Genomic DNA, 25,014 nt, shown 5'->3' with positions numbered 1-25,014 from the left:
TCCCATTCTATTGGAAAAAACTAGTTACATGACCCCACAATGGAGAGGATAGTGTACCTTAAGAACAATATGCATGTGATAGGATCTTAAGTATTTCACTAAAATAAAAATTTTTCACTTGAATATAATTTAAAATATTTAAGTATATCAAAGAAATACAACATAGCATTTTACAGATGGACGACCTGATGTAAAACTCCCAGTTTAATATGTAATTTTTATCCACTAGAAGAAAACATCTGAGCATCATCAGTGAACTGGTACAAAGACAGAGATAAATCAGCTCAAGGAGACCATTGTGGCCGAACTAAGTTAGAATGCTCCCTTTTGTTTTAATGCGCGCAGAGGAGAAAAGAAGCATTTAGTAAGCCTTGAGTGTTACAACACATGAGCACAACAGATCCTGACTTGCTCCTAATTAGGGTAGATACGGGAGCCATCCAAAGTGGTGTTGGCAGTCTGAGGAAGGGAGAGCTGAATCTAGTGACCTGTTCTTTGTGCTAAGGTCTCCAGTGCCCTGAAGTTAGACACACAGGGAATGAAGCCAGGCTCTTGCTGAGGAATCACATGGGAGCTCTTCTGTACCAGCCAGTGTTACTTGCAAAGGTGTGGAACACTGATATTGTGTGTGTGTGCATGAAATATGGGGTGTGTGTGTGTGTGTGTTTAGATAGAGAGATAGGCTCAAGATACATTTAAAATGTTGAATAGATAAAAGGGACACGCCTCTTAATAGCAGCTTCTTTTTGCAGAAAGGTTGAAAGGCTAGGTTGTCAGCTGACATGTTGGCCTCAGAAAATAGGTACAAAAGAAGTATAAAACAGTTAAATAGCTTTCCTTTATATCAGCAATAACTGGTTAGAAAATGTCATAGATAAAGGATCTGAATTTCAGAAGCAATAAAAACTGAAATGTTTAAGGAAACGTGTAAAAAGAAATGTAGGGACCTTTGTGTAGACCTTTTTGTAGTAAACTATGAAGCTTTACCATAGGACATAAAAAAGACTGACTGACGAAGCATCTTGTTTATTCAGAGAGTGACATTCAGTGTTGTAAAAACAGTCCTTTTTCTCTAGTTAACCTGTAATGCGGTTGAGGTTTTGAGGGAAACTAGGCAAATTGAGGAGTTTCCCTAGAAGTGTTTGAGAGGAGCAGATTCAGTATAAAAACATATACTGCTTGTCAAGCAGACATCATTTGAATATTGTAGGACTGACATAGGAATAGCCAAATCCAAGAAGCCTGTGTCGAGAAACAGATCTCTGGATCTGGGATATAAATGTACAGAATGACAATGCTGGGACTGTGGGTCATTGAGGAACGCCCCTCTCGGTTATTCAGGAAACGGTATTGAGACAGAAAAAGAAAGGTGAATGCTTGCCTTCTTGTAGATGGAGGCAGGAACAGATTTTGGGGGACAGGAAGGAAATGAGTTTTGATTGGAATATGTTGATCTTTGTGAAGCTGAAGCGTTGGTTAATGCATCCACTAAAAAAAGATATATGTGATATCTATTTTAAAAGATACATATTTTACATTGAAATCAAGAATACATTTTAGAGCTAAGCAGAGAGCACCAGATACTCAGTCGGTATCTTATTACTGGCTGCCCCTGTGTGTTCGTGCAGTTACCAGTTTTTTGGGTCGGTGCGGTATATTTTGCTGGGGGCTGAGTACTCTGTAGGTGACCATCCTGTCAGTAGAAGAAGGAAGGGACCGTTTGTTGTAAAAGCTTCATTCTGGCTCACTGAGCTGAGTCCTAGAAGGGCCCCTGGTGCTCTCTGCTGTGCCCAGTAACTATGTTGTAAATAGTGTTGGCATAAATTATTCAGCTGATAAACCATCTGTGGCATTCTGCGTATCCTGTTTCAGCCGGTGGGAGGTGTCTCCTGACACCTTGACCTACATTAGGTTAGGGAGTGCGTTCCGCCCAGCTGCTACTCAGGTAGTTCAAGTTCCCGGGAGAAAACAGGCACGGTCTCTTACAAGGTTTGCTCTGTCTGTTCCCCTCCCTACCTGAACCTTTTCCCCTGATTGTTTTTTCCAATTTATTTATTTTTAATTGAAGGATAAGTGCTTTACAGTATTGTGTTGGTTTCTGCCATACATCAGCATTTCCCCCTGACTTTATGTCTGTTCACAAAGCAGTGTGGTATAATGATATTTATCAAGAGATCTGCAGTGTTCCCTTATGACTCTAAAAAGTTGATCAGTTCAGTTGCTCAGTTGTGTCCAACTCTTTGCAACCCCATGGAATGCAGCACGCCATGCCTCCTGTCCATTACCAACTCCCGGAGTTTACTCAAACTCATGTCCATTGAGTCGGTGATGCCATCCAACCATCTCATCCTCTGTCGTCCCCTTCTCCTCCTGCCTTCAGTCTTTGCCTCCATCAGGGTCTTTTCCAGTGAGTCAGCTTTTTGCATCAGGTGACCAAAGTATTGGAGTTTCTCAGCTTCAACATCAGTCCTTCCAATGAATATTCAGGACTGATTTCCTTTAGGATGGACTGGTTGGATCCCAAAAAGGGATCACCAGCCCTCAAAGTCCACGCCATGTGTGCTGGGCCTCACCTCTCTGCCCGCCTCGTCTGATGCTGCAGACGCATAACTGCTTCCACGTCCTCATGCTTCTTCTACTGCCCATCAGCTTCTTCCTGCCGGGAACACCCTTCCCAACCTGCCCACGTGTCCAACCTCCTGGCTCCTAGAGGCTCAGATGAAGCGGCTCCTGTTCGAGGTGTTTCCCCATAAACTTGCTTAGTTTCTCTGTACGTGTCTTCAAATGTTTGGCCCTTAACACTTTTCCATGTAGCTATTTGCGTACCTGTTGAGCTCTTAACTTCAGTGCGCAGGTTCCTTCAGGGACAGTGCTTAGCAGTTAATTATTGCAGCCATCCAGTACCTTCTGCTGAGCAGCGGTTCCGGTATCTATTGAATGAGGGTTTTATCAAACATCTGCTGTGCCTCGGATACTGTTCATGGCCTTTGTCCTGTTGCTGTTTTATTTAATCCACACAGTGGCTTTATTATCCCCATTTTATAGATAAGAATTTGGAGGCTGGGGAGTTAAACAGCTCCCCCATGTCCACAGTTGATGAGAAGTGGAGTTAGGACGTTTTCTGGCTCACGTGTCCAGCTGCCTGTTCACACCTCTCTGCCCGGTTATCCAGTCAGCATCTCCCACTGAACTTGCCTGACCTGGACTTCCCAATGCCCCTGCCCTGTTCCTCCTGCATTTCTTCCCAGCCAGCTCCGTCCTTCTGTTCCTTTCCTCTGGTCAAAACCCTTGGTGGCCTCAGGTCTCAAGCCCTGATTCTGATCCACTGTCGAACAGTCGTCAGGTGCCGCTGTCTTTGCCATCAGAAGACGACTTGGATGGACTACGCGGGGTCTGTGCTGTCATCCTGCTCTGAGATGCCATCCTCACCTGCCTCTTACCCCCCAGCACCCCACAGCCCTCTTTACCCAGGGGCGAATATACCCATTAAAAGCGAGTGATTGCCCTGCCTGTTGCCCTCCACGGTCCCCAGTCCCTCCTGGGTCTCGGCCTTGCCTTCACAGTCCCTGCAGGAGCCTCCTAACTCTGACCATCCCGACACTTCTGTCTTCAGCATCTGTCCTGTCTTTACTCACTGGCTCCAGCTGCATCCCCATCCTCACTAGCCTCCCAGCAGGCCAGGTCAGTCTCGGTGCCCCCACCTGGGCAGGGGTGCTGGCGAGCCCGCCTCTGTGGGGCTTGGTCCCTGACTCAGCTTCTCTGTGAAGCATCAACCTGGGTGAGGCCAGGCCCCACCGGCCTCCTGGCACTCCTCTCCCCTCCCTGTTTTGTTCTTCTGCTCAACACACAGCAGCAGCTGGCACACCGTGTATTTGCCTCTAAGCTCAGTTGTTATCCATCCCTCCCCTGTACACAAATGAGAACCCTGTCTCCTTCGCAGCTGTGTCTCTAGCACCTGGTGCCTTGTAGGCGCTCATTAGATGCTCATTTTCAAAATGAGTGCTTGAAGGGGCTGGCTGGATGGCTGCCTGGCTCCCGGAAGCCTTTTCCTCCCCTCTCAAGGTGCATTCCTTTGGCTCTAGTCCCAGGGGTTTGTTGCTTTCAGTGGGTTTTGCTGTTTGCAGACGAGCCCCTGCGTACTTAGACATGCCTGAAAGCGGACCGGTCAGTTTGCTCTGTTGTCAGGTCTCTGTACCCTGGTGGCATGCTGACCTTGTATCGTGTGTGTGTGTGTGTGTGTGTGTGTGCATGCTGACCTTGTATCGTGTGTGTGTGTGTGCATGCTGACCTTGTATCGTGTGTGTGTGTGTGTGTGTGTGTGTTGTGTGTATGTTAGTTGCTCAGTCGTGTCCGACTCTTTGCAACCCTATAGACGGCAGCCCGTCAGGCCTCGCCATCCATGGGGTTCTCCAGGCAAGAACACAGGAGTGGGTTGCCATTTCCTTCTCCAAAAGTAACTATAGAAAGAAAGAAAGTGAAGTCTCTCAGTCGTGTCTGACTCTGCGACCCCATGGACTGCAGCCCACCAGGCTCCTCCATCCATGGAAGTTTCCAGGCAAGAGTACTGGAGAGGGTTGCCATTGCCTTCTCTGCTTGTAGGTGCTCGTAGTTGCTTTGTAGCAGTATTCTTGGAGTTTAGCAGTCTCCTAGAGATGACAGAACGATTCAGAAAGAGATTGTTCTTTTTCAGCATTCATTCTCTAGTGATGCTTACCTAGAGTTTGAGTTTGACTGCGTGGCAGAACTAAATCCTGTAACTCTCACTCATTATAGAGAAGAAAGATGGCGTGTAAAGGTTTTAGTTGAATAAGAAAGTTAATTTGTATCTTTTTAAAAAATTATAAGAAGTCTAGAGTCTCTTTAGTTCTTTACATCAGATGGGTATATTTTTTTTATATTACCTGAAGCTGTTTTATCAGTTGAGTATTTATTTTGAATAGCTAGATTCTATATTTTTCCTGTTCCAAGTAGAGTGCTGGGGGAGAAAGTGTCTGTAACTCCACCTCAATCTAGTGATGTTGCTGTGCAGAAGGTACAGGTGGCTCCACCCAGGCCCCCTTTGCTGGATGAAGGCACCGAAGCCAATTGCTTGCCCTCTCCCATCCGCCTCGCAGCCTCCACCCCAGGGAAACAGGAGAGTCTGGTTCACATAGGGCTGGCTCAAGTTTTAGGACCAGGAAGGCAATTAAATACTGAATGCAAGGCAGACAGGTAGTTAAAATGTCAATGAAGGTGTAAGTGAAATCTGTGTGAGTCACTCCCAATTGTCCCCATTCAGGTATTTACGAGCACAATGCACTGTTAGGAAAACCACCCAGCTGGTCTCTTTGTAAACCGTGGGAATGTTTTCATTTAGAACCGTCTTCTCTGCACAGGAGGTTCCGTGTGATGGGTGAGGCCAGTCCTCCTCCCCTTTCAGTCCGCTCTGTGTCCTGGTCTCTGTCCTGTACTTGTGCTGGACTCCTCTGGCCACCTTCCCCCCTGCTTGACTCTCCTGAGCTCTCATGAGTTTGTTATCCTGTGCCAAACTTTTTTTACTTTCATTTATCAAATACTCCTTCACAGTCACTCCGCGATGATTTTGTCTTCTGTCATTTTATTCTCGCATTCACCACTCCCTGACGCCAGCCCATGACAGGTTGGACCAGAGGCTGTGGAATGACAACCCCTTTAAAACCAAAGGAAATATTCAGGCTTCATGCTTATCTGTTAAGGAAACAGTAGGTGATGTGAGACGTTTTTGCAAACCAGTCGGAACTTTGAGCCCAGTTACTTGGCAGGTAGAGCTTCCCAGGTGGCACAGTGGTAAAGAATCCGCCCGCCATGCAGGAGACATCAGTTTGATCTCTGGGTCGGGAAGATCCCCTGGAGAAGGAAATGGCAACCCACTCCAGTATTCTTGCCTGGAGAATCCCATGGACAGAGGAGCCTGGTGGGCTACAGTTCCTGTGGTCCACAACAGTTGGACATAGCTTAGCGACTGAATGTGTGCGTGCCCGCACACACACACACATAGCAGGTAGCGAAGGTGCGGAGGTGGATAGGGCAGGGTTCCTGCTGGTAAGTAGTCGATGAGTTTCCGAAAAATAAGCCAATAACTACAGAATAGTCTGGTGACTGTTTTCAAGCACAGAGAAGAGTGGACATGAGGGAGGGAGTCTAATCAACTTACATAAGGAGTGATGGGTCTTGAGTGGGCACCCAGAAGGTTGGGTTTACGTGGTAGTTTAGAAATATTCACCCAGCACATATCCTGGGCCAGGCACTACGCTCGGCGCTAGGGGGTCAGTGGTGAAAAAGACCATTCGCTCCCTGTCGCATGAACCTGCTAAAGAGTGCAGACAGCTTTTAAAGCCCCTCCGTAACTGGGTAAATGAAGCAGCCATGAGTGTGAGAAATTCTTTGAAGAAAGCAAACAGGAAGCTAAGTTGAAGTGAAAGGTGTGTGTCCCATTTGGGCAGAGGTGGCTTCCTGGGGTGGGGATACAGCTGCCCACGGGCCTCTTGTGCAAAGTGACTGTTAAGCTGAGACTTGAAGCAGGAGATGGGCCGCCCTTGCAGAGCAGCTCCAGGGAGTGTGGTCTGGGTGGAGGCCAGCATTTGGAGAGAGTGGAGTATTTGTCTGTGTTCCGCCTTTTTCTTCTTCTTCTTTTTAACATTTATTTGTGTATGTTTGGCTGTGGTGGGTCTGCATTGCTTCACGGGCTGTTCTCTAGTTGTGTCAGGCAGAGCCTACTCTAGTTGTAGAGCACGAGCTTCTCATTGCGAGGATGCTTCTCGTTGCGAGGACTTCTCTAGTTGCAGATCACAGGCTTAGTAGTCATGGCACACAGGCTTCATTGCCCTGTGGCATGTGGGGTCTTCCCTGGACCAGGGATCAAACCTGTGTCTCCTGCATGGCAGGCAGAGTCTTTCCACTGAGCCAAACTGGGGAAACCCTGCTTCCGCATTCTTTCCGCCCCTGTGAGGGAACATAGTTCTTAGATCCAGCAGTACAGCCTCGCAGCACCCAGTCCCCCAGCTCAGCTCACTTTCATGAGAGCCTGCACTCTGCATGCCTGGGTCTCCCAGGTGGCCAGTGGGCACAGTGAGAGCATACGTGCAAAAAGCACATATAAATATTTGCCTTTGGGAAACAGCTGATACACATGAACTGAGCAGTTTAGTATGTCACTGAGTTGAAAAATAAATTTATTATTTTATTGGTTGTTTTTATGATGTTTTAAGGTGATGTGAGAATTAAAATCCAGAGCGAAGGGTATCTTCTTATTCCTTTTTGAGCTAAACTATTAAATGAATTTAGGCAGGTGGGAAAAATGATCCTTTTCCCCTGGAGAAATCGAAGTTTCAAGGAATTTTTTGTAATCCTCAAAGGCATGTAAACTATCTTCCAAGGTTAAAACGGCAGCTGGTTGTTGAAAGCAGCCTGGGGGAGCGTTTGGCTGAGGAATAATCTCCCGAGAGAGAGTGGTGTTTACCTCGGAACAGACTTTGAAGGGAACAAAAGAAGTTTCTCCCGCTGGTACTTTGAGTTTAAGACCAGTCATCATGTGACAGGGTCTCTATGAGATCTTGTCTGTTAGGTGAGGGGGGAGTGACTTGCAAGCTCTTGGGGCCGAGCTCTGTGTATCTCATGCCAGTGGTGGTTCAGTTGCTAAGTCGCATCAGACTCTTAGTGACCCCATGGACTGCAGCATGCCCCGCCCCGTCCCCTGCTCCTCTGTCCTCCAATATCTCCTGGAGCTTGCTCAAACTCATGTCCATTGAGTCGTTGATGCCATCCAACCATCTCATCCTCTGTTGTCCCCTTCTCCTCCTGCCCTCAGTCTTTCCCAGCATCAGGGTCTTTTCCAATGATTTGGCTCTTGGCATCAGGTGGCCAAAGTATTGGAGCTTCAGGTTCAGCATTATGGGTTAGATTATGCCCTCTTAAAAGATGTGTTGAAATCCTATCCTCACGGTCTCCTGTAGAGGACAAGCCTCTTCTTAAAGCAAAGCAGAAAGCCCAGATTCCCTGTCTTCCGTCCCTTCCCCAGACTCAGCAGCCCTGGAGTTCTGTCTTCAGAATCCCTTGGGGTCTTTTTTCATGTCAGGATTTTGCAGTCATATAAGCAGAATAAACTCTTCCATATATCATAAGTATCATTTTAAATTTCTGCTTAAAAATTTTTTTTTCACAGCCCAATGATGATAATTACCCAGAAGATCACTAGTTTGGCTTATGAAATTCATGATGGTAAGAATTTGGAAATTAATCTTTGATCACTGAAAAAGTCATATTCCAGCCACCTTTTGTTTGAGAGATTACCATAACTTTCTGCTGTTTGTTAGAGGAAGGAAATGGAGGGAGGGAAGATAGGAAAAATACTGAATTCTGCTTTGGCTTCCCTGGTGGTTCAGATGGTAAAGAATCTGACTGTAATGCAGCAGACATGGGTTCGATCGCTGGGTTGGGAAGATCCCATGGAGAAGGGAATGACTATGCACTCAGTATTTTTGCCTAGAGAATCCCATGGACAGAGGAGCCTGGTGGGCTACAGGAGTTGTGGGGACATGACTCTAAGGTTTCTAAAGTGTGCTCACTTTCCTTCACTATTTATTCTTAATTTTACATTCAGTTCAGTGACAGAGCCTGTGCTGTATTGAGAAAGAAAGGGACCAGTTATACCAAAATTGGGATTATGGCATGAATTTCAAATGAAGAAAGTGATGCACGTGTGAATGGGAAGAAGTACGCTTCTTTTCTTGGGAGAAAGCGTAACTGATAAATTGTCTCTTTTTATTTCTCAGGGATGTTTCGGAAGGATGAAGAGCTGACTCCGTCACAGAGGGGATTAGCGGTCAGGTACGTGCCTATAAATCGTCTCCCACCGAAGTTCCTGCTGTCTCTGCCAGGACACCCGTGTACTCAAGGCCAAGGCTGACTTGTCCTCCTCAAGGCTCTTAGTTCACGAGAACCAAACCTTCCTCCCTCTGCAGCAAGTCTGGTTGGGCTAGGCCTGCCTTCATAGGTACCCACTGAATATTATCATCATACCTCCTGTGTACCATATCCTGACTCCCGAGAGGCTCTGAGTTCCCTGAAGACAGGAAGACTGCATGGTCTTCATGTAGTAATTATGAGTAATAACTGCAGCTACCATTTGTAGACCAGTGACTTGGTAGCAGGTCCTGGGCTGCGATATGTTAATATAGCACAAAGATGCCATGTTTTGAAATAATGAAGAACCAGCAGGATATTCACCTTGCTATTTGGGGAATTCCTTCTGCAGTAGGCTGCTATGTCATTTATTGTGGTCCCCTATGGATTCGTCTAAGGACTAGCTTAATTTCTTGGTGGGGCCTGCCTTAATCTAATATAATTAGAGATAAGGTACTCATTTTATTTGAAGAAAAGCATCCCGCAAGCACCTTGTTTCCTGTAAATCTGGGACTAATATATGCATGGCTGTCAAAAGAAGGAGATTGTGTAGTAGGAGGCCCTGCCCAAAGTGCTCACCTTTGATCCCAGGTTGTATGTCTTGAGAATCTTCTTATACTTTCCCCATCTTTAAAATTACTCTTTTGATGTTCACTACAGCCAGTCTTTATAGATCAGTAAATATGCACTTGAATTTATTTGTTTGATGAGAGGTTAGCTTGATCTGAGCTCTGTGATCCATATGAGTCCTTGTCCATCCCAGGAACTTCTCATTAATAGACACTCCCTCTTAGGTGGCCACCTGGCAAGACCCGAGAGCTGGTTAAATTCAACTCTCTGCTTGTCTGAACAGTGGAAGGAGGCAGAGAGGACTCTTCAGATTTGCTACCCAAACGTAAAATCACAGAGCTCATTGTTGCCCACAGTTCTCTCACATTTCCATGCACAGTTGATATTGAATCAATGTTTATGGAATGAAGAATGAGTCTTCCATTGATACCATAATTAGGGTATTACAGTTATGCTCAGTTCTAATTTTAATTGCATGTATTACAGTTATCAGCTTCTTTCCTAACGTGACTGGTCGTTTGATATAACAGTTGAGCCAGAAATGACTTCAGCAAGTTTCGTAAATCAGAATTATCTCCCGTCCTTCCAAATTGTGATACATTGATGGATGCGGTAAGATGAGCTGTGGCTTAGATAACCTGGCGTTGTTCTGGCCTTGAAGTAAGCAGTGTTGAAAATGAGGCTCTGTTGCTGGAGCATAACGGGCTCTTTGCAGCTTTGTGATGGCGGGGCACTTGTGCTGTGTGTGAGGTGGTGATAAAGTCTCTAACTCAGCCCAACATGGGAAGAACTACGAGGGGAAATGTGCCAGAAATGCCTTGCTGCCATCTTTTCTGAGTCCTCAAGAAAAAGTACTTAAGGTTCTAAGCAATTTGAAATGTAGGAAGGTGGCTCAGTGGTAAAGAATCCGCCTGCCAAGCAGGAGATGTGGGTTTGACCCGTATGAGAGACAGCAAAAGAGACACAGATGTATAGAACAGTCTTTGGGACTCTGTGGGAGAGGGAGAGGGTGGGATGGTTTGGGAGAGTGGCATTGAAACATGTATAATATCATATGTGAAATGAATCACTAGTCCAGGTTCGATGCAGGATACAGGATGCTTGGGGCTGGTGCACTGGGATGACCCAGAGGGATGGTGTGGGGAGGGAGGAGGGTGGGGGGTTCAGGATGGGGACATGTGTATACCCGTGGCGGATTCATGTTAATGTATGGCAAAACCAATACAATATTGTAAAGTAATTAGCCTCCAATTAAAATAAATAAATTTATATTTAAAAAATATATATAATAAACCCAGGTTCGATAACCTGGGTTGGGAAGATCCCCTAGAGAAGGAAGTGGCAACCCACTCCAGTGTTCTTGCCTGGGAAATCCCATGGACAGAGGAGCCTGGAGGGCTGTAGTCCATGGGTCACAAAAGAGTTGTACATGACTGAGCAACTGAACAACAACAACAAAGTGTAGAAAAATTTAAAAGGCATTTTGAGTTAAGTGGTGACTTAGCTGGGTGTCAGGTGGACCAGAGCACTGTTTTCTCTTTGTTTTATTTTTATAAAAATATTTATGAGGAGGTTCTGTTGACCCCTTTTGGCCACAGAAAGCATTTGCGTGGTTTTTTTTTAGGAGATCACGTGTCATCTTAGAGAGGCAGATGGGGCTATAACACGTTTAAGAGCCTCTTTATCATCTTCAGCTGTAGCTGCTCTTTTATTTGTGGTGGTTTATGGTTGTCAGTAGATGGCAGACTTGACAGATGGAGCTGTTTATATCCATATAATATATATATATATTTTTAAATTTGGCTGCGGCAGGTCCTCTTTGCACATGTGGGATCTCTAGTTGTGGTCCAGGGACTTAGTTGCTCTGTAGCGTGTGGGATCCTAGTTCAATCCCTGGCCAGGGACGGAACCCTCATCCCCTGCATTGCAAGGCAGATTCTTAACCCCTGGACCACCAGGGAAGTCCCAGAGGTGGTTTTAAGGTATAAAAAATGCACACTTCTGATGCATTTTCATAGTGTCCTGTGTTAACTGGTTTTCTCCAGGTTTTCTGCATTGAGAGCTGGAATGCTTGGTACACTTTAGATACCATGTACCATTTGGACGGACCTGAGAGCAACTGAATTAAAAATGTTGGGAGACATCCTTGACTCCTTCTCCCTCGCTCCCCACCCCCATCCATCAGCAGACCCCAGGGCTGTGCTGCCAGGCTGTACTCAGACACTGTCCCCCGCATGGATCCAGCCCTGTCACCTCCCCCTGGATCCCACATCCTCCTGCCTGGTGGTCCCTTCTCCACCCTCCTCTCTCCACACACACGGGCTCGAGGGGTTCTTTTGAAAACATAGGTATTGGAAACCCTACTGTAGTAAAGAAAAGAATGGCAACCCCCTCCAATAGTCTTACTTGAGAAATCCCATGGACAGAGGAGCCTGGTGGCTACAGTCCATGGGGTTGCAAAGAGTCACAAAATGACTGAGCCCCCTACACCACCACCACCACCACCACTGTAGTTTTTCAGCACAGTCTGAATAAAATCTGAAGCTTCCACCATGGCTTGTAAGGCAGGCCCTGTGTTCCCCACCTCAGCATACTGACATCCCCCCTGCCTCCCCAGCTCAACCCCTCCAACTACACTGGCCTCCCTGCGCCTGGACCTGCCCCAGCTCTTTGCTCCCTGTCCCTGGAGTCCTGGTCCTGGACATTCACACAACTCCCTTACTCATCTCATGATCAGAGAAGCCTTCCTGGCTTGTTAATAAAATGCCCCCTTCCCCTTTTAGCCCTTAGCTGTCTGTTTTTTATTCTTGATTTTCTGCAGCTGTTGTGTGAGTTCTCTGCAGAATCCCCCTCTGGTATTTACTGCTGTGTCTCTAGACCCAGGAGCATGGGTACACACAGATTTGTTAAGCGAGTGAGTGAGTGATTGACTAGTAAGAGATGAGTCTTCTGCCCTATCTTGTCCACCTTGACTTTGTTTCATCATGAGGAAATCAGATAGAAACGCTTTGTCGTGGCTCATAAAGACCCGGATGGAAACTCTTTTATCCAGAAACACCACTGAGCATTCCTTCATCCTGAACCTTTAGATTCTTATTGTTTGGAGGCAGATGAAAATCACAGCTTGCTTTATTTTGGAAATGGTAGGAGGAGTCGAGGTTGGAGCTGATCACTCCCGTCGCGTTTTCACAAAGCAAACGTCTGTCTTACACATAGCGTTTCTCTTTGTTGCAGGCGCATGCCCAGCCTTCTGGAGTATTTAAGTTACAACTGTAACTTCATGGGTATCCTGGCAGGCCCGCTCTGCTCTTACAAAGACTACATCACTTTCATCGAAGGCAGATCGTACCATATGACACAGTCAGGTGAAAATGGGAAAGAAGAGATACAGTACGAAAGGACAGAGCCATCACCAAATGTAAGACCTGGAGATTCGTCTGCAGCATTTCTAGCATCTACTGATTAGCCTTGTTTATTTCAGGAGACCAGTGTTGTCGTCTTTCTCTTTAAAAAAAAAAGATACCCATTTTTTTCTTTAAAAACGTTTTTCAAGGTAAATGACTCTTCACATAGTACCTAGTGGTGATGCCTTGTAGAAGTACAACCATGATTAAAGAACAAAAGTAAGGTTACCTACGATGTGAGGAAATGCTTTATAGTCATGGAGTATTTTACAGAAAACCCTTATGAAAGGTCACTCTCCTCCATCAGGTTCTGAACACCATAAACAAGAGGTTGTTGACAATAGCATATATCACGGTTTGAATATATTTTAAATTAAAATTCCAAGGGAATTCCCTGGTGGTCTAGTGATTGGGACTCTTTACTTTTGGTGCCAACGCCCAGGTTCAGTCCCTGGTCAGGGAACTAAAATCCTGCAAGCCACGTGGGTCAGGCCAAAGAAATGAAACCAAATAAATGTGTCTAACGATAAATTTAGGAGAAGGCAATGGCACCCCACTCCAGTACTGTTGCCTGGGAAATCCCATGGATGAAGGAGCCTGGTAGGCTGCAGTCCTTGGGGTCGCTAAGAGTCGGGCATGATTGAGTGACTTCACTTTGACTTTTCACTTTCATGCACTGGAGAAGGAAATGGCAACCCACTCCAGTGTTCTTGCCTGGAGAATCCCAGGGACAGGAGAGCCTGGTGGGCTGCTGTCTATGGGGTCACAGAGTCGGACACGACTGAAGCGACTTAGCAGCAGCAGCAACAGCAATGATAAATTTAAGTTCCATATGTACATAGTTCACACAGTCAAACGGTGGGAGTTATTTACAGATCACTCAATGGCAGTAGGAAACTGTGTTACGAGTGGGGTGTGGAGACTCTTTGAATGCCAGGTAGGTCGGTCAGGACCCTGTGGCCCATTTGCTGGGGGCCTCCCAGTTGTCTTCAGCTGCATTAGTTAAGGTACAGGTTTAGCTGCTGAACCAAGGACCAAAATGACAGTGGTTTAAACAAGGTGGGAGTTGTGTTCTTTCTCACTTGACAGCTCATGTGTCAGCAGTCCACGGATAACAGGGCAGCTCCATGGGCTGGAGCTCCAAGTGTTCCCAGGTTTGCCGTCCGCAGGGTGTTTCCCTCACTCCATAGTCTAAGATGCTTGCCACAGAAGTTATCCATGTTACCTGTGACCACATAGCCACACTCAGCTGCAGAGGAGACTATGACGTGTGACTTCAGCATGTCCAAACAGAAAATCCTTCACTGTGTAAGAAGTGGAGGATGGCTCCAGGGAACCCCTGTCAGTCTCTCCTGTGATGTATGTAGGCATTTTTTCTGGGGCTGTTTGGGTTCTTGAGTGAAGACTTCTCCTGTCTTCTGCTCTGGGTGTCCAGACTTGACTGCTGGTCCCCAGAGCTGGGCACTGAGTGAAGAGGGGTGGGGGCTGGGCAGATGCTAAAGGATATCACGTCTCAGGATGCATCACCCATGTCTCCACATTCATTCCAGCCCTGCTGTAGACCTGCGTCCCTAAACCTGGTTCTTCTCTGGTTAGGCTTCCCTGAGGGTTAACTTCTGACCTCCTGCCAGCATAGGGGAGGGGTTGTCCACCTGCTCAGCAGGAGGCCATGGGAACCGGGTGTTACACTTCCCAGATTTAGGCCCCCTCACCTCCTGCCTTTCCAAGTTACTAATCCCACATTAGGATTAGGAAGCCTTCCTCAGCAACCAATGTAAAGAAATAGAGGAAAATAACAGAATGGGAAAGACTAGATATCTCTTCAAGAAATTTAGAGATACCAAGGGAACATGTCATGCAAAGATGGACTCGATAAAGGACGGAAATGGTATGGACCTAACAGAAGCAGAAGATATTAAGAAGAGGTGGCAAGAATACACAGAACTGTACAAAAAGATCTTCACAACCAAGATAATCATGATGGTGTGATCACTCACCTAGAGCTAGACATCCTGGAATGTGAAGTCAAGCGGGCCTTAGAAAGCATCACTACGAACAAAGCTAGTGGAGGTGATGGAATTCCAGTTAAGCTATTTCAAGTCCTGAAAGATGATGCTGTGAAAGTGCTGCACTCAATATGCCAGCAAATGTGGAAAACTCAGCAGTGGCCACAGGACTGGAAAAGGTCAGTTTTCATTCCAATCCCAAAGAAAGGCAATGCCAAAGAATGTTCAAACCACTTCATCTCACATGCTAGTAAAGTAATGCTCAAAATTCTCCAAGCCAGGCTTTAGCAATATGTGAACCGTGAACTTCCAGATGTTCAAGCTGATTTTAGAAAAGGCAGAGGAACCAGAGATCAAATTGCCAACATCCACTGGATCATGGAAAAAGCAAGAGAGTTCCAGAAAACATCTATTTCTGCTTTATTGACTATGCCAAAGCCTTTGACTGTGTGGATCACAATAAACTGTGGAAAATTCTGAAAGAGATGGGCATACCAGACCACCTGAGCTGCCTCTTGAGAAACCTATATGCAGGTCAGGAAGCAACAGTTAGAACTGGACATGGAACAAGAGATTAGTTCCATATGGGAAAAGGAATACGTCAAGGCTGTATATTGTCACCCTGCTTATTTAACTTCTATGCAGAGTACATCATGAGAAACACTGAGCTGGAAGAAGCGCAAACTGGAATCGAGATTGCCAGAAGAAATATCAATAACTTCAGATATGCAGATGATACCACCCTTATGGCAGAAAGTGAAGAGGAACTAAAAAGCTTCTTGATGAAAGTGAAAGAGGAGAGTGAAAAAGTTGGCTTAAAGCTCAACATTCAGAAAACGAAGATCATGGCATCTCGTCCATCACTTCATGGGAAATAGATGGGGAAACAGTGGAAACAGTGTCAGACTTCATTTTTTTGGGGGCTCCAAAATAACTGCAGATTATGATTTCAGCCATGAAATTAAAAGATGCTTACTCCTTGGAAGGAAAGTTATGACCAGCCTAGATAGCATATTGAAAAGCAGAGACATTACTTTGCCAACAAAGGTCCGTCTAGTCAAGGCTATGGTTTTCCAGTGGTCATGTATGGATGTGAGAGTTGGACTGTGAAGAAAGCTGAGCGCCAAAGAATTGATGCTTTAGAACTGTGGTGTTGGAGAAGAGTCTTGAGAGTCCCTTGGACTGCAAGGAGATCCAACTAGTCCATTCTGAAGGAGATCAGCCCTGGGATTTCTTTGGAGGGAATGATGCTAAAGCTGAAACTCCAGTACTTTGGCCACCTGATGTGAAGAGTTGACTCATTGGAAAAGACTCTGATGCTGGGAGGGATTGGGGGCAGGAGGAGAAGGGGAAAACAGAGGATGAAACGGCTGGATGGCATCACTGACTCGATGGACATGAGTTTGAGTAAACTCCGGGAGTTGGTGGCGGACAGGGAGGCCTGGCGTGCTGCAATTCATGGGATCGCAAAGAGTCGGACTTGACTGAGCGACTCAGCTGAACTGAATCCCACACTGGCTCAGCTGTTTAAGGGATGTCCTGGTTGTGTGTGCCAGCTGGTGTCTGAGGTCAGGTATGTTACTTTAGGGTTTCCCAGGTGGCTCAGTGGTAAAGAATGCTCCTGCCAATGCAGGTGACGTGGGTGCAATCCCTGGGTCAGGAAGATCCCCTGAAGGAGGAAGTGGCACCCCACTCCAGTACTCTTGCTGGAAAATCCCATGGATGAGGAGTCCGGTGGGCTACAGTCCATGGGGTTGCAAAGAGTCAGACGAGACTGGGCATGAGCATGTAATGGCTTCTGTTACGTTAACCGTTTTTAAACTGAGACCTAGAAACTAGGGTGCGCAGTCTAAGGGCCCTGGTATTTCTCATTATGTTACTAAAAGGATACAGCCAATATTTAGGTTCATGTGTGAGGTCTTTTGGTTCATCTCACTTCATTTATAATTGTAATTTTTCTCTAATGACCTGCTGCAAATCTCTTTCTGTTCAGACGTGTAGCTTAGGTATTTTGGAGGTGGAGGGTGAAGGAAAGGTAGCCTTACTTTTCTAGAGAAAGCTTTGAAAGACGACCAGGAAAATGAGAATAAGAGCAGCTTCAGCAAAGAGCCCTTTACCGTCCAGTGTCTCCTGACAAGCAGCCCGAGAATGAATAAAGCTTTTTTTGTGCAGGAATAAAGTGCAGGAATCTGGCACGTGCTCTCACTCTTGCCTTTGAGCCTTGCTTTTGGCCCCGTTACAGAAAGTGTTAAATAAGTGTTTATCCGTGAATTACTGCAGTTAGTTGGAATATTATTTGATTCCTGTGTGGGACACTAATCAAAGTATTTTGTTTCATCCTTTCATCTGGATCTGGCCTCTTCTTTCGTCTACTTCTTTCTTTCCCTCCATAGGCTGTAGAATCTCCTTTGTATAGAATCAGATTGAAATAGTCTGGCCTCCTGAAAACACAAAAGCGCCATGAGTTGGGTTCTCTGGAGGTAATTTAACCTTACCGGAAAAAAGTAAAGGTCTGCCTTTTCTTTCCATCAGAATCTTTTGTATAGGGCTTTTGTTTTCTTGCTTGTGTTGCTCTTTTAGTTTTATCATCTTGAATAAAATTGTATAAAAGAACTTTCAGGTTTAAAGAAATGTAAAAGTTGTGTATTGTAAAAATAGTTTCCATGAAATACCTAGAACTTGGAAACCAGGGAAAAGGCACAGTGGAAAAAAATAAACCGTACATGTGAGTGTGATCATATAAAAATCTCTACCCAAACCTATTAATGGTAACATTTTTACATAGTCATCCTATATACCTGTGTTTGCTTTTAGAATATTTTTTAAAATTACTGAAAGTCCTTCGAGTACAAATTGGTGTTTCTGGTGTGATTTGAGCCATGACCCAGAGGTAGACATAAGGCTTTGCCTATTCAACCTGTGAGACAGTGAAGGCTTTAAATGCTGAGCATGACGAGAGTTCAGGACTTTTGACTGAGTTATACAAGCTTAATAACTATATTCAGAGTGAGTCATCTGGTGATAATACGTGGAAGGAAGTAAAAGGAGTACGGATTAGTTTTATGACAACTTGTCTTGCTTTCAGGTCGCAGTTATTCAGAAACTCTTAGTCTGTGGACTTTCCTTACTGTTCCACTTGACCATCTCTAAGATGTTACCTGTGGAGTACAACATTGATGAGCATTTTCAGGCCACAGCTTCATGGCCGACCAAGGTGGTCTATCTCTACGTCTCTCTTTTGGCTGCCAGACCCAAGTACTATTTTGCATGGACGTTAGGTAAGTAACATGTGAATAGGCTTTGCATTAGCATTGGACGTGTCAGTAGCCAGGAGGATGCCTTCTTGAGGATGTGTAGTTCAGGACCGATGAGAAAAACTAGGGTCATCTCTGCAGGAGAAACAAACCTCACAGTTCATGTCCTGTGTACAAGGACTGATCCTGAAAACTGTTGAAAAGTGACACTCCAGTTGTGTCCGACTCTTGGCAATCCCATGGACTGCAGCCCCGCCAGGCTTCTCTGTCCATGAGATTTCCTAGGCAAGAATACTGGAATGGGTAGCTATTCCCTTCTCCAGGGGATCTTCCCGACCCAGGGATCAGAACCCAGGTCTCCCGCATTGCAGGGAGATTCTTTACCGTCTGAGCCACCAGGGAAGCCCTAGAAACTGTTAGATCCTAAAAGCTGGAGCAAGGCCCATTTTATTACAGCATCAGAGAAAATGAGAATAAGTCCACTTTAATAGAATTCAAGGGCATAGTCTATGATAACATATGTCTTCTGGGGCAGCACGGCAGTTTGTCACACAGGTTCGTAACACTTTCTTTTCCATCGTGTCCTGCAGCTGACGCCATCAACAATGCGGCGGGCTTTGGATTCAGAGGGTATGATGAAAATGGAGCTGCCCGTTGGGACCTAATTTCCAATCTGAGGATCAAGCAAATAGAGGTTAGTGCAGCATCAGGCAGTCAGTCACTGCAGGATTCTTAAGTGGCATAACTTGCTTTCGTAGATTACAACATGATGTTCCTAGAGTGGTGCTGAAAGATTTGCAATAATCTCACTCTTTTCACTCAGCTAATATTTGTCAGTCATCAGCTATGTGCCCCAGGCCGTGGGGATCTGGTGAATAAGGCCCTTCTGGGCTTGAATCCAGTTTGGGTTACAGAGATACAGAAAGACTGGCTATGATCAGGGAGGCAGAGTGGTCCAGCTTGGACTAGTGGCCCAGGGAAGGCGTCCTGGAGGAAATGATGCTGTAGGCTGAGTTCTTAGTAGGAGGCAGCCAGGTGCTCCGGTCAAGGGTGGCAGCCCAAGGTTGGGGGCAGGGTCGTGGTCCTTGTTGTTACCTAGCGGTACTGACAGGTGAAGCTGGGGAGGAATAGAGGCCCTGCTGAGCACAGTCTTAGAGGCTTGAGTGAGGGGCTGGGAAGGTAGGAAGATGTGCAGACCACTCCTCCCGAGGAGCAGGTCCAGAGGGCCTCAGACTCCCCAAAGTGGGGTAGGTGAGGGGCTAAAGGAGGTGAGGGCACAGGGGGCTGTGCCAGTAGGGGGGCATCCAGGCTGTGCCCAGTGACCGGCCACTGCTGTTTATTCACGTGCTCTGCAGGAGTGTCTTGGGATGATTCCACGATGGCCCCTGTAAGTGTTATTAACACACAGGAGAAAACGGCGAGAAGTCCTTATAGGGAGAACACCTTATAGGTGTTCCCCACAGTAAACTCCTTTTGTAGAATGATACTCCATTAGAAAGCAGTATTTAGGAAAGAGACCACACCCCACTGTCACTGTCAAGGGTGTACTCTTAGGCCAGTAAAATGTTGCTTACCTTTTAAAGCTTCATTATTTTATTTGCCAAAGAAAAAAGTTGCTTTGTTTTTCAGATGTCAACAAGTTTGAAGATGTTTCTCGATAATTGGAATATTCAGACAGCTCTTTGGCTCAAAAGGTAAGCTCCTTCCAGAACCGTCTTCAGCTATGCTTTGGCCTCTGGGTCTTGAGACTGAGCTTCACTGGGTTCACATTCTTGATTAGATTAAATTAAATGAACGCTGTGACTTTGTGTTAACGAGGAAACACACTTACTGTCCTCCAAAGCAGGGTGGTACCAAGCCTGAGAACTGTTTAGCCTTAAGTCCTAAATGTGGCTACCACAGACCTCTCCACTTGCCTTTAAAGGTGCCCACCGAGGTCTGAAATCGCCAGTACGTCCCTCATTCATGGGAGATTTGACCAAACAAAAGTGGCTACATAACCACCATATGTATGCATTAGATTTTCCACAATAGTTCAACTATTCCAGTACAATAGACCTTTATATGTTGGGTACAGGATCTGAAGACTGAACCTCTGCAGTTGGAATTCAAGGTCTCGTTAGAAACATGGCAGAGTAATCTCCACATGCTGATCCTTGTAGTGAGGATGATGATGAGAGGGCAGGAGGCGTGCAGGCACGGGGGTGCGAGGGGAGAAGAGGCACTTGAGTTAAGAATAATAAAGAGGAGGTTGTCAGGAGCACAGGGGGAAGACAGAGGACTGATTACAGGATGCAAATTTAGGACAGTGCACAGAAACTCCCAGGGATCCTGTCTCCTTGTTCCCGATGGGATACTGCCAGGTTTTGAGTTTATTTCACAAAACACTGCTCTTGTGATAGAGGGACTCCAAGCACCATTCTCTGTGATGCCCTTTATTTATGACAAATAATGACCTTTACCTCTTGAAACACCCAAAATATACTCGCGTCACTTCATGGTGCCTTGAAGTCTCCCCAGTGGCTGCACATTTTCTGAGCTAATTGTTATGTTATTTTTGTTGTTATATTTTAAATTTTATACCTTAGGAAAATCTCATTTTCATATAAGTTCTCCACCTGTGACAGAAGACTTTTAAGCACAATCTGGTTCCTGATAGAGTACGGTTAGATCAATTGAAAGTCCTAAATGTTAGTGAAGAAAATAATAAAATAATGTAAGATAAGAGTAACTTTTATATTTATTAAAGTTTTTCTGTACATAGTACAGACACCTCACACACTAGAAATGATCATTTTGGTGATACCAGTAAGAAGACAGAAGTGAAAAATCTTTTTGTAAACCTCATAGTAGCCATAGTCTCCCTGAGGCTAATGGCCAAGCTAAGGTGTGGTTGTTTTCCTAAATGCTGACTGGGAGTGAAAGAAAGATGGTCCTGAGCGTGACAGGCTTCTCATCACTCATGTGTGTCGTGGTTTCCAGGGTGTGTTATGAGCGCGCCTCCTTGAGTCCCATCATCCAGACCTTCTTCCTCTCTGCCATTTGGCACGGGGTGTACCCTGGCTATTACCTGACCTTTCTCACTGGAGTGCTGATGACGCTGGTGGCGCGAGCTGTGAGTATGGGGGACGCCTTCTCATCCTGCAGGGCCAATCACGTGGAGTGGGGGCCTCGCTGCTCTGGCCGGGCCAGCCCTGAGCTCCGATGGGTGTGCCTGCCACGTGTGTTGAGTGAGGCAGGCAGGCCCCACCCATACTCGGTTCATCTGAGAGGAAGGCACAGTAAAGTGAAGCACGGGAAAGCCAGGTGTGCCAGTTCTGAAAGAGATGGGCATACCAGACCACCTGACTTGCCTCTTGAGAAACCTATATGCAGGTCAGGAAGCAACAGTTAGAACTGGACATGGAACAACAGACTGGTTCCCAGTGGGAAAAGGAGTACGTCAAGGCTGTATACTGTCACCCTGCTTATTTAACTTCTATGCAGAGTACATCATGAGAAACGCTGGACTGGAAGAAGCGCAAGCTGGAGTCAAGACTCCCGGAAGAAATATCAATAACCTCAGATATGCAGATGACACCACCCTTATGGCAGAAAGTGAAGAGGAACTAAAAAGCCTCTTGATGAAAGTGAAAGAGGAGAGTGAAAAAGTTGGCTTAAAGCTCAACATTCAGAAAATGAAGATCACGGCATCTGGTCCCATCACTTCATGGGAAATAGATGGGGAAACAGTGGAAACAGTGTCAGACTTTATTTATCTGGGCTCCAAAATCACTGCAGATGGTGACTGCAGCCATGAAATTAAAAGATGCTTACTCCTTGGAAGGAAAGTTATGACCAACCTAGACAGCATATTCAAAAGCAGAGACATTACTTTGCCAACAAAGGTCTGTCTAGTCAAGGCTATGGTTTTTCCAGTGGTCATGTATAGATGTGAGAGTTGGACTGTGAAGAAAGCTGAGTGCTGAAGAATTGATGCTTTTGAAGTGTGGTGTTGGAGAAGACTCTTGAGAGTCCCTTGGACTGCAAGGAGATCCAGCCAGTCCATCCTAAAGGAAATCAGTCCTGGGTGTTCTTTGGAAGGACTGATGCTGAAGCTGAAACTCCAGTACTTTGGCCACCCAATGCGAAGAGTTGACTCATTGGAAAAGACTCTGATGCTGGGAGGGATTGGGGGCAGGAGGAGAAGGGGACTACAGAGGATGGCTGGATGGCATCACCAACTCAATGGACATGAGTTTGGGTAAACTCCGGGAGTTGGTGATGGACAGGGAGGCCTGGCATGCTGCGATTCATGGGGTCGCAAAGAGTCAGACACAACTGAGGGACAGAAGTGAACTGACTGAAGCAATTGTTAACTTTGGCGGGGAAGCTTTTAATTTTGATACAATTTGAAATCCACAGAAAAGTTATAGGAAAGCTCCTCTGTGCTCTTCACTCAGATTCACACATTTTGCCCCGATGCTTCACCATGCTTTTTCCATAGTTTTTATATTTATTTATAAGTGTATTAGTTTTCTCTGAACCAGCTTTGCCCATAGTAACAGTACCATTTTAGATGCCCAGCAGCAATGTATGAGAGTTTCATCTATTCCACGTCCTTGAAACAGTTGATGGAGTCAGTGTGATTCCATAAGCATTGTTAAAGATGAATATTTCTGTTTATTTCAGGTGAGAAATAACTTTAGACATTATTTCATCAAACCTCCCCTGCTGAAATTTTTGTACGATGTTATAACATGGATAGCAACTCAGATAACAATAAGTTACACAGTTGTGCCATTTGTACTTCTTTCTGTAAAACCTTCACTCATGTTTTACAGGTAAGTGTTAACTCTTAACAAATGTGCCACTGGAAATTTGTAAAAAAAATTTATTGAAATATAGTTAATTTATAATTTGTGTTAGTTTCAGATGTATACCAAAAGTTTTCATGTATATATATGTGTGTGTGTGTGTGTGTGTGTGTGTATACATATATATATACACTTTTTAAGATTGTTTTCCATTATAGATTATTATAAGATATTGCCTATAGTTCCCTGTGCTGTACAGGAGGTCCCTGTTGGTTATCTATTTTATACATAGTAGTGTGTATATTTTCATTCCAGCCTCCTAATTTATTTCTCCCCTGTGCCCTTTTCCCTTAGGTAACCAACCATAGGTTTGCTTTCTGTGTTTGTGAGTTGATTCCTGTTTTGTAAATATCAATAAGTTCATTTGTATCATATTTTGAACTTTAGGAAAGCTTCTTGCTTTTAGGTAGAATAGCTTATTTCCTGCAGTTAAGTGCATTGTCAGTTACTTTTACATCTTAAACCTAGCAGTCTCAAGTTTATTTATGGAATGATTAACACTATTCAGACTTGAGATAAGAGTGTGACTTAGAGGGCTATCACCTGGGTACCCACTGCTTCAGATCTCTCAAAAGTTTCACTGGAAAGTGGAGCTCTTCTTTCTACACTTGGACATGAACTGCATGGTTGTGGCAGTCATTTCATGACATATAACAGATTGAATCATTGTGTTGCACACCTGAAGCTAATAGTGTTACTTGTCAGTTATTTCTCAATTTAACAGAGAGAGAGAGACATCAGCTAGCTTTGACCCATGGGCCAAGGCTGCTCACCCCTGCTCAAGAGCCAAGGGTGGTGAGAGCCCCCTGCTCGAAAGCCAAGGTTTGGGGGTTTGTATGTTATAGCAGATGCTTATGAGTCACTGGAGATATTTTAGGGGCGGAAGTAAATACTGGGTTGGCCAGAAAGTTCATTCAGGTTTTTCAAATGGACATTTTTTGCCAAGGCAGTATATCCTCTGATAGTCACCAGAAGCTTTTAATAAAGTCCATGGACCAAGAGTTTAGGCTATCAGACTGCTAACTTCAAAAGAAAAGGAAAACCTATAGAAGATGAACAATAAAAAATATGATGAAGTAGTTGAAAAAGTATAGCTTGTTCTTTATAACAAATTATTCTCTTAATTTCTTCAATCAAAAGATAATCAGTTGCTTAAATTTCACTGTGGGTGCCCTTTTCACTCTTACGGTTCATTGGTACATCGTCAGCTCTTGTTGATGTTGTTTAGCCACTCGGTCAGGCATGACTCTGTGATCCCATGGGCTGTGGCCCATCAGACTTCTCTATGCATGGGATTTCCCAGGCAAGAATAATAGAGTGGGTTGCCATTTCCTTCTCTAGAGGAATTATTGTCATCTCTACATGATAGAAATTATTATTTTGAATTCCATATGTTATCTATCTGTCTTCTCTCCCTCACCCACCAAATTCACCTCCCCTGTATTAGATAGTGATCTGTCTGAGATCAAAAGCTTTATTCTTTCATAAATTCCTTATTACCCTAGCACTTAGAATGACAGCAAGAGTATATGGTCACAGAATTATTGAATTGAATATGATAAGAGTCATACAGGAAGACATAAGTAACTCCTGTTAGAATTTTTCATTTTAACAATTATTACATATATTTAAATGTGATTGAGCTATTGATTGGATATTCTGTCTCAGGAACATTGAGATTTACAGCTATAGAAGCAGTATGTCACATTGGTTTATATTTAAGGCATGATATGTCTAATAATATTTTTAATAATGTGACCTTTATTTTGTGACAGTTACGATCAAGAAGCTATATTGCTTATCTGTTACGTCACTGGGCTTCCGTGATAGCTCAGTTAGTAAAAGAATCTGCGTGCAATGCAGGAGACCCTGGTTCGATTCTTGAGGTTGGGAAGATCCACTGGAGAAGGCTACCCACTCCAGTATTCTTGGGCTTCCCTTGTGGCTCAGCTGGTAAAGATTCTGCCCACAATGTGGGAGACCTGGGTTCAGTCCCTGAGTTGGG

The 25,014-nt window shown here is 45.0% G+C and overlaps 1 protein-coding gene across 1 annotated transcript in view; it reads left to right on the top strand.

The window, feature by feature from the left end:
- The window catches only part of MBOAT2 (membrane bound O-acyltransferase domain containing 2), a 107,900-nt gene that overhangs the window by 75,984 nt on the left and 6,902 nt on the right, over positions 1-25,014 (top strand). The window contains exons 5-12 of the mRNA XM_004005673.5: positions 8,180-8,235; positions 8,790-8,844; positions 12,724-12,907; positions 17,985-18,177; positions 18,744-18,847; positions 19,783-19,847; positions 21,136-21,268; positions 22,825-22,976. Of these exons, the coding sequence (XP_004005722.2) occupies positions 8,180-8,235; positions 8,790-8,844; positions 12,724-12,907; positions 17,985-18,177; positions 18,744-18,847; positions 19,783-19,847; positions 21,136-21,268; positions 22,825-22,976 (942 nt within the window). The remainder of the gene's footprint in view (positions 1-8,179; positions 8,236-8,789; positions 8,845-12,723; positions 12,908-17,984; positions 18,178-18,743; positions 18,848-19,782; positions 19,848-21,135; positions 21,269-22,824; positions 22,977-25,014) is intronic.

Source organism: Ovis aries, chromosome 3, assembly GCF_016772045.2.
Source record: "Ovis aries strain OAR_USU_Benz2616 breed Rambouillet chromosome 3, ARS-UI_Ramb_v3.0, whole genome shotgun sequence".
Taxonomy (NCBI): Eukaryota; Metazoa; Chordata; class Mammalia; order Artiodactyla; family Bovidae; genus Ovis; species Ovis aries.
The sequence above is the reverse complement of the archived record's forward strand: the minus strand, read 5'-3'. Positions and strand labels throughout refer to the sequence as shown.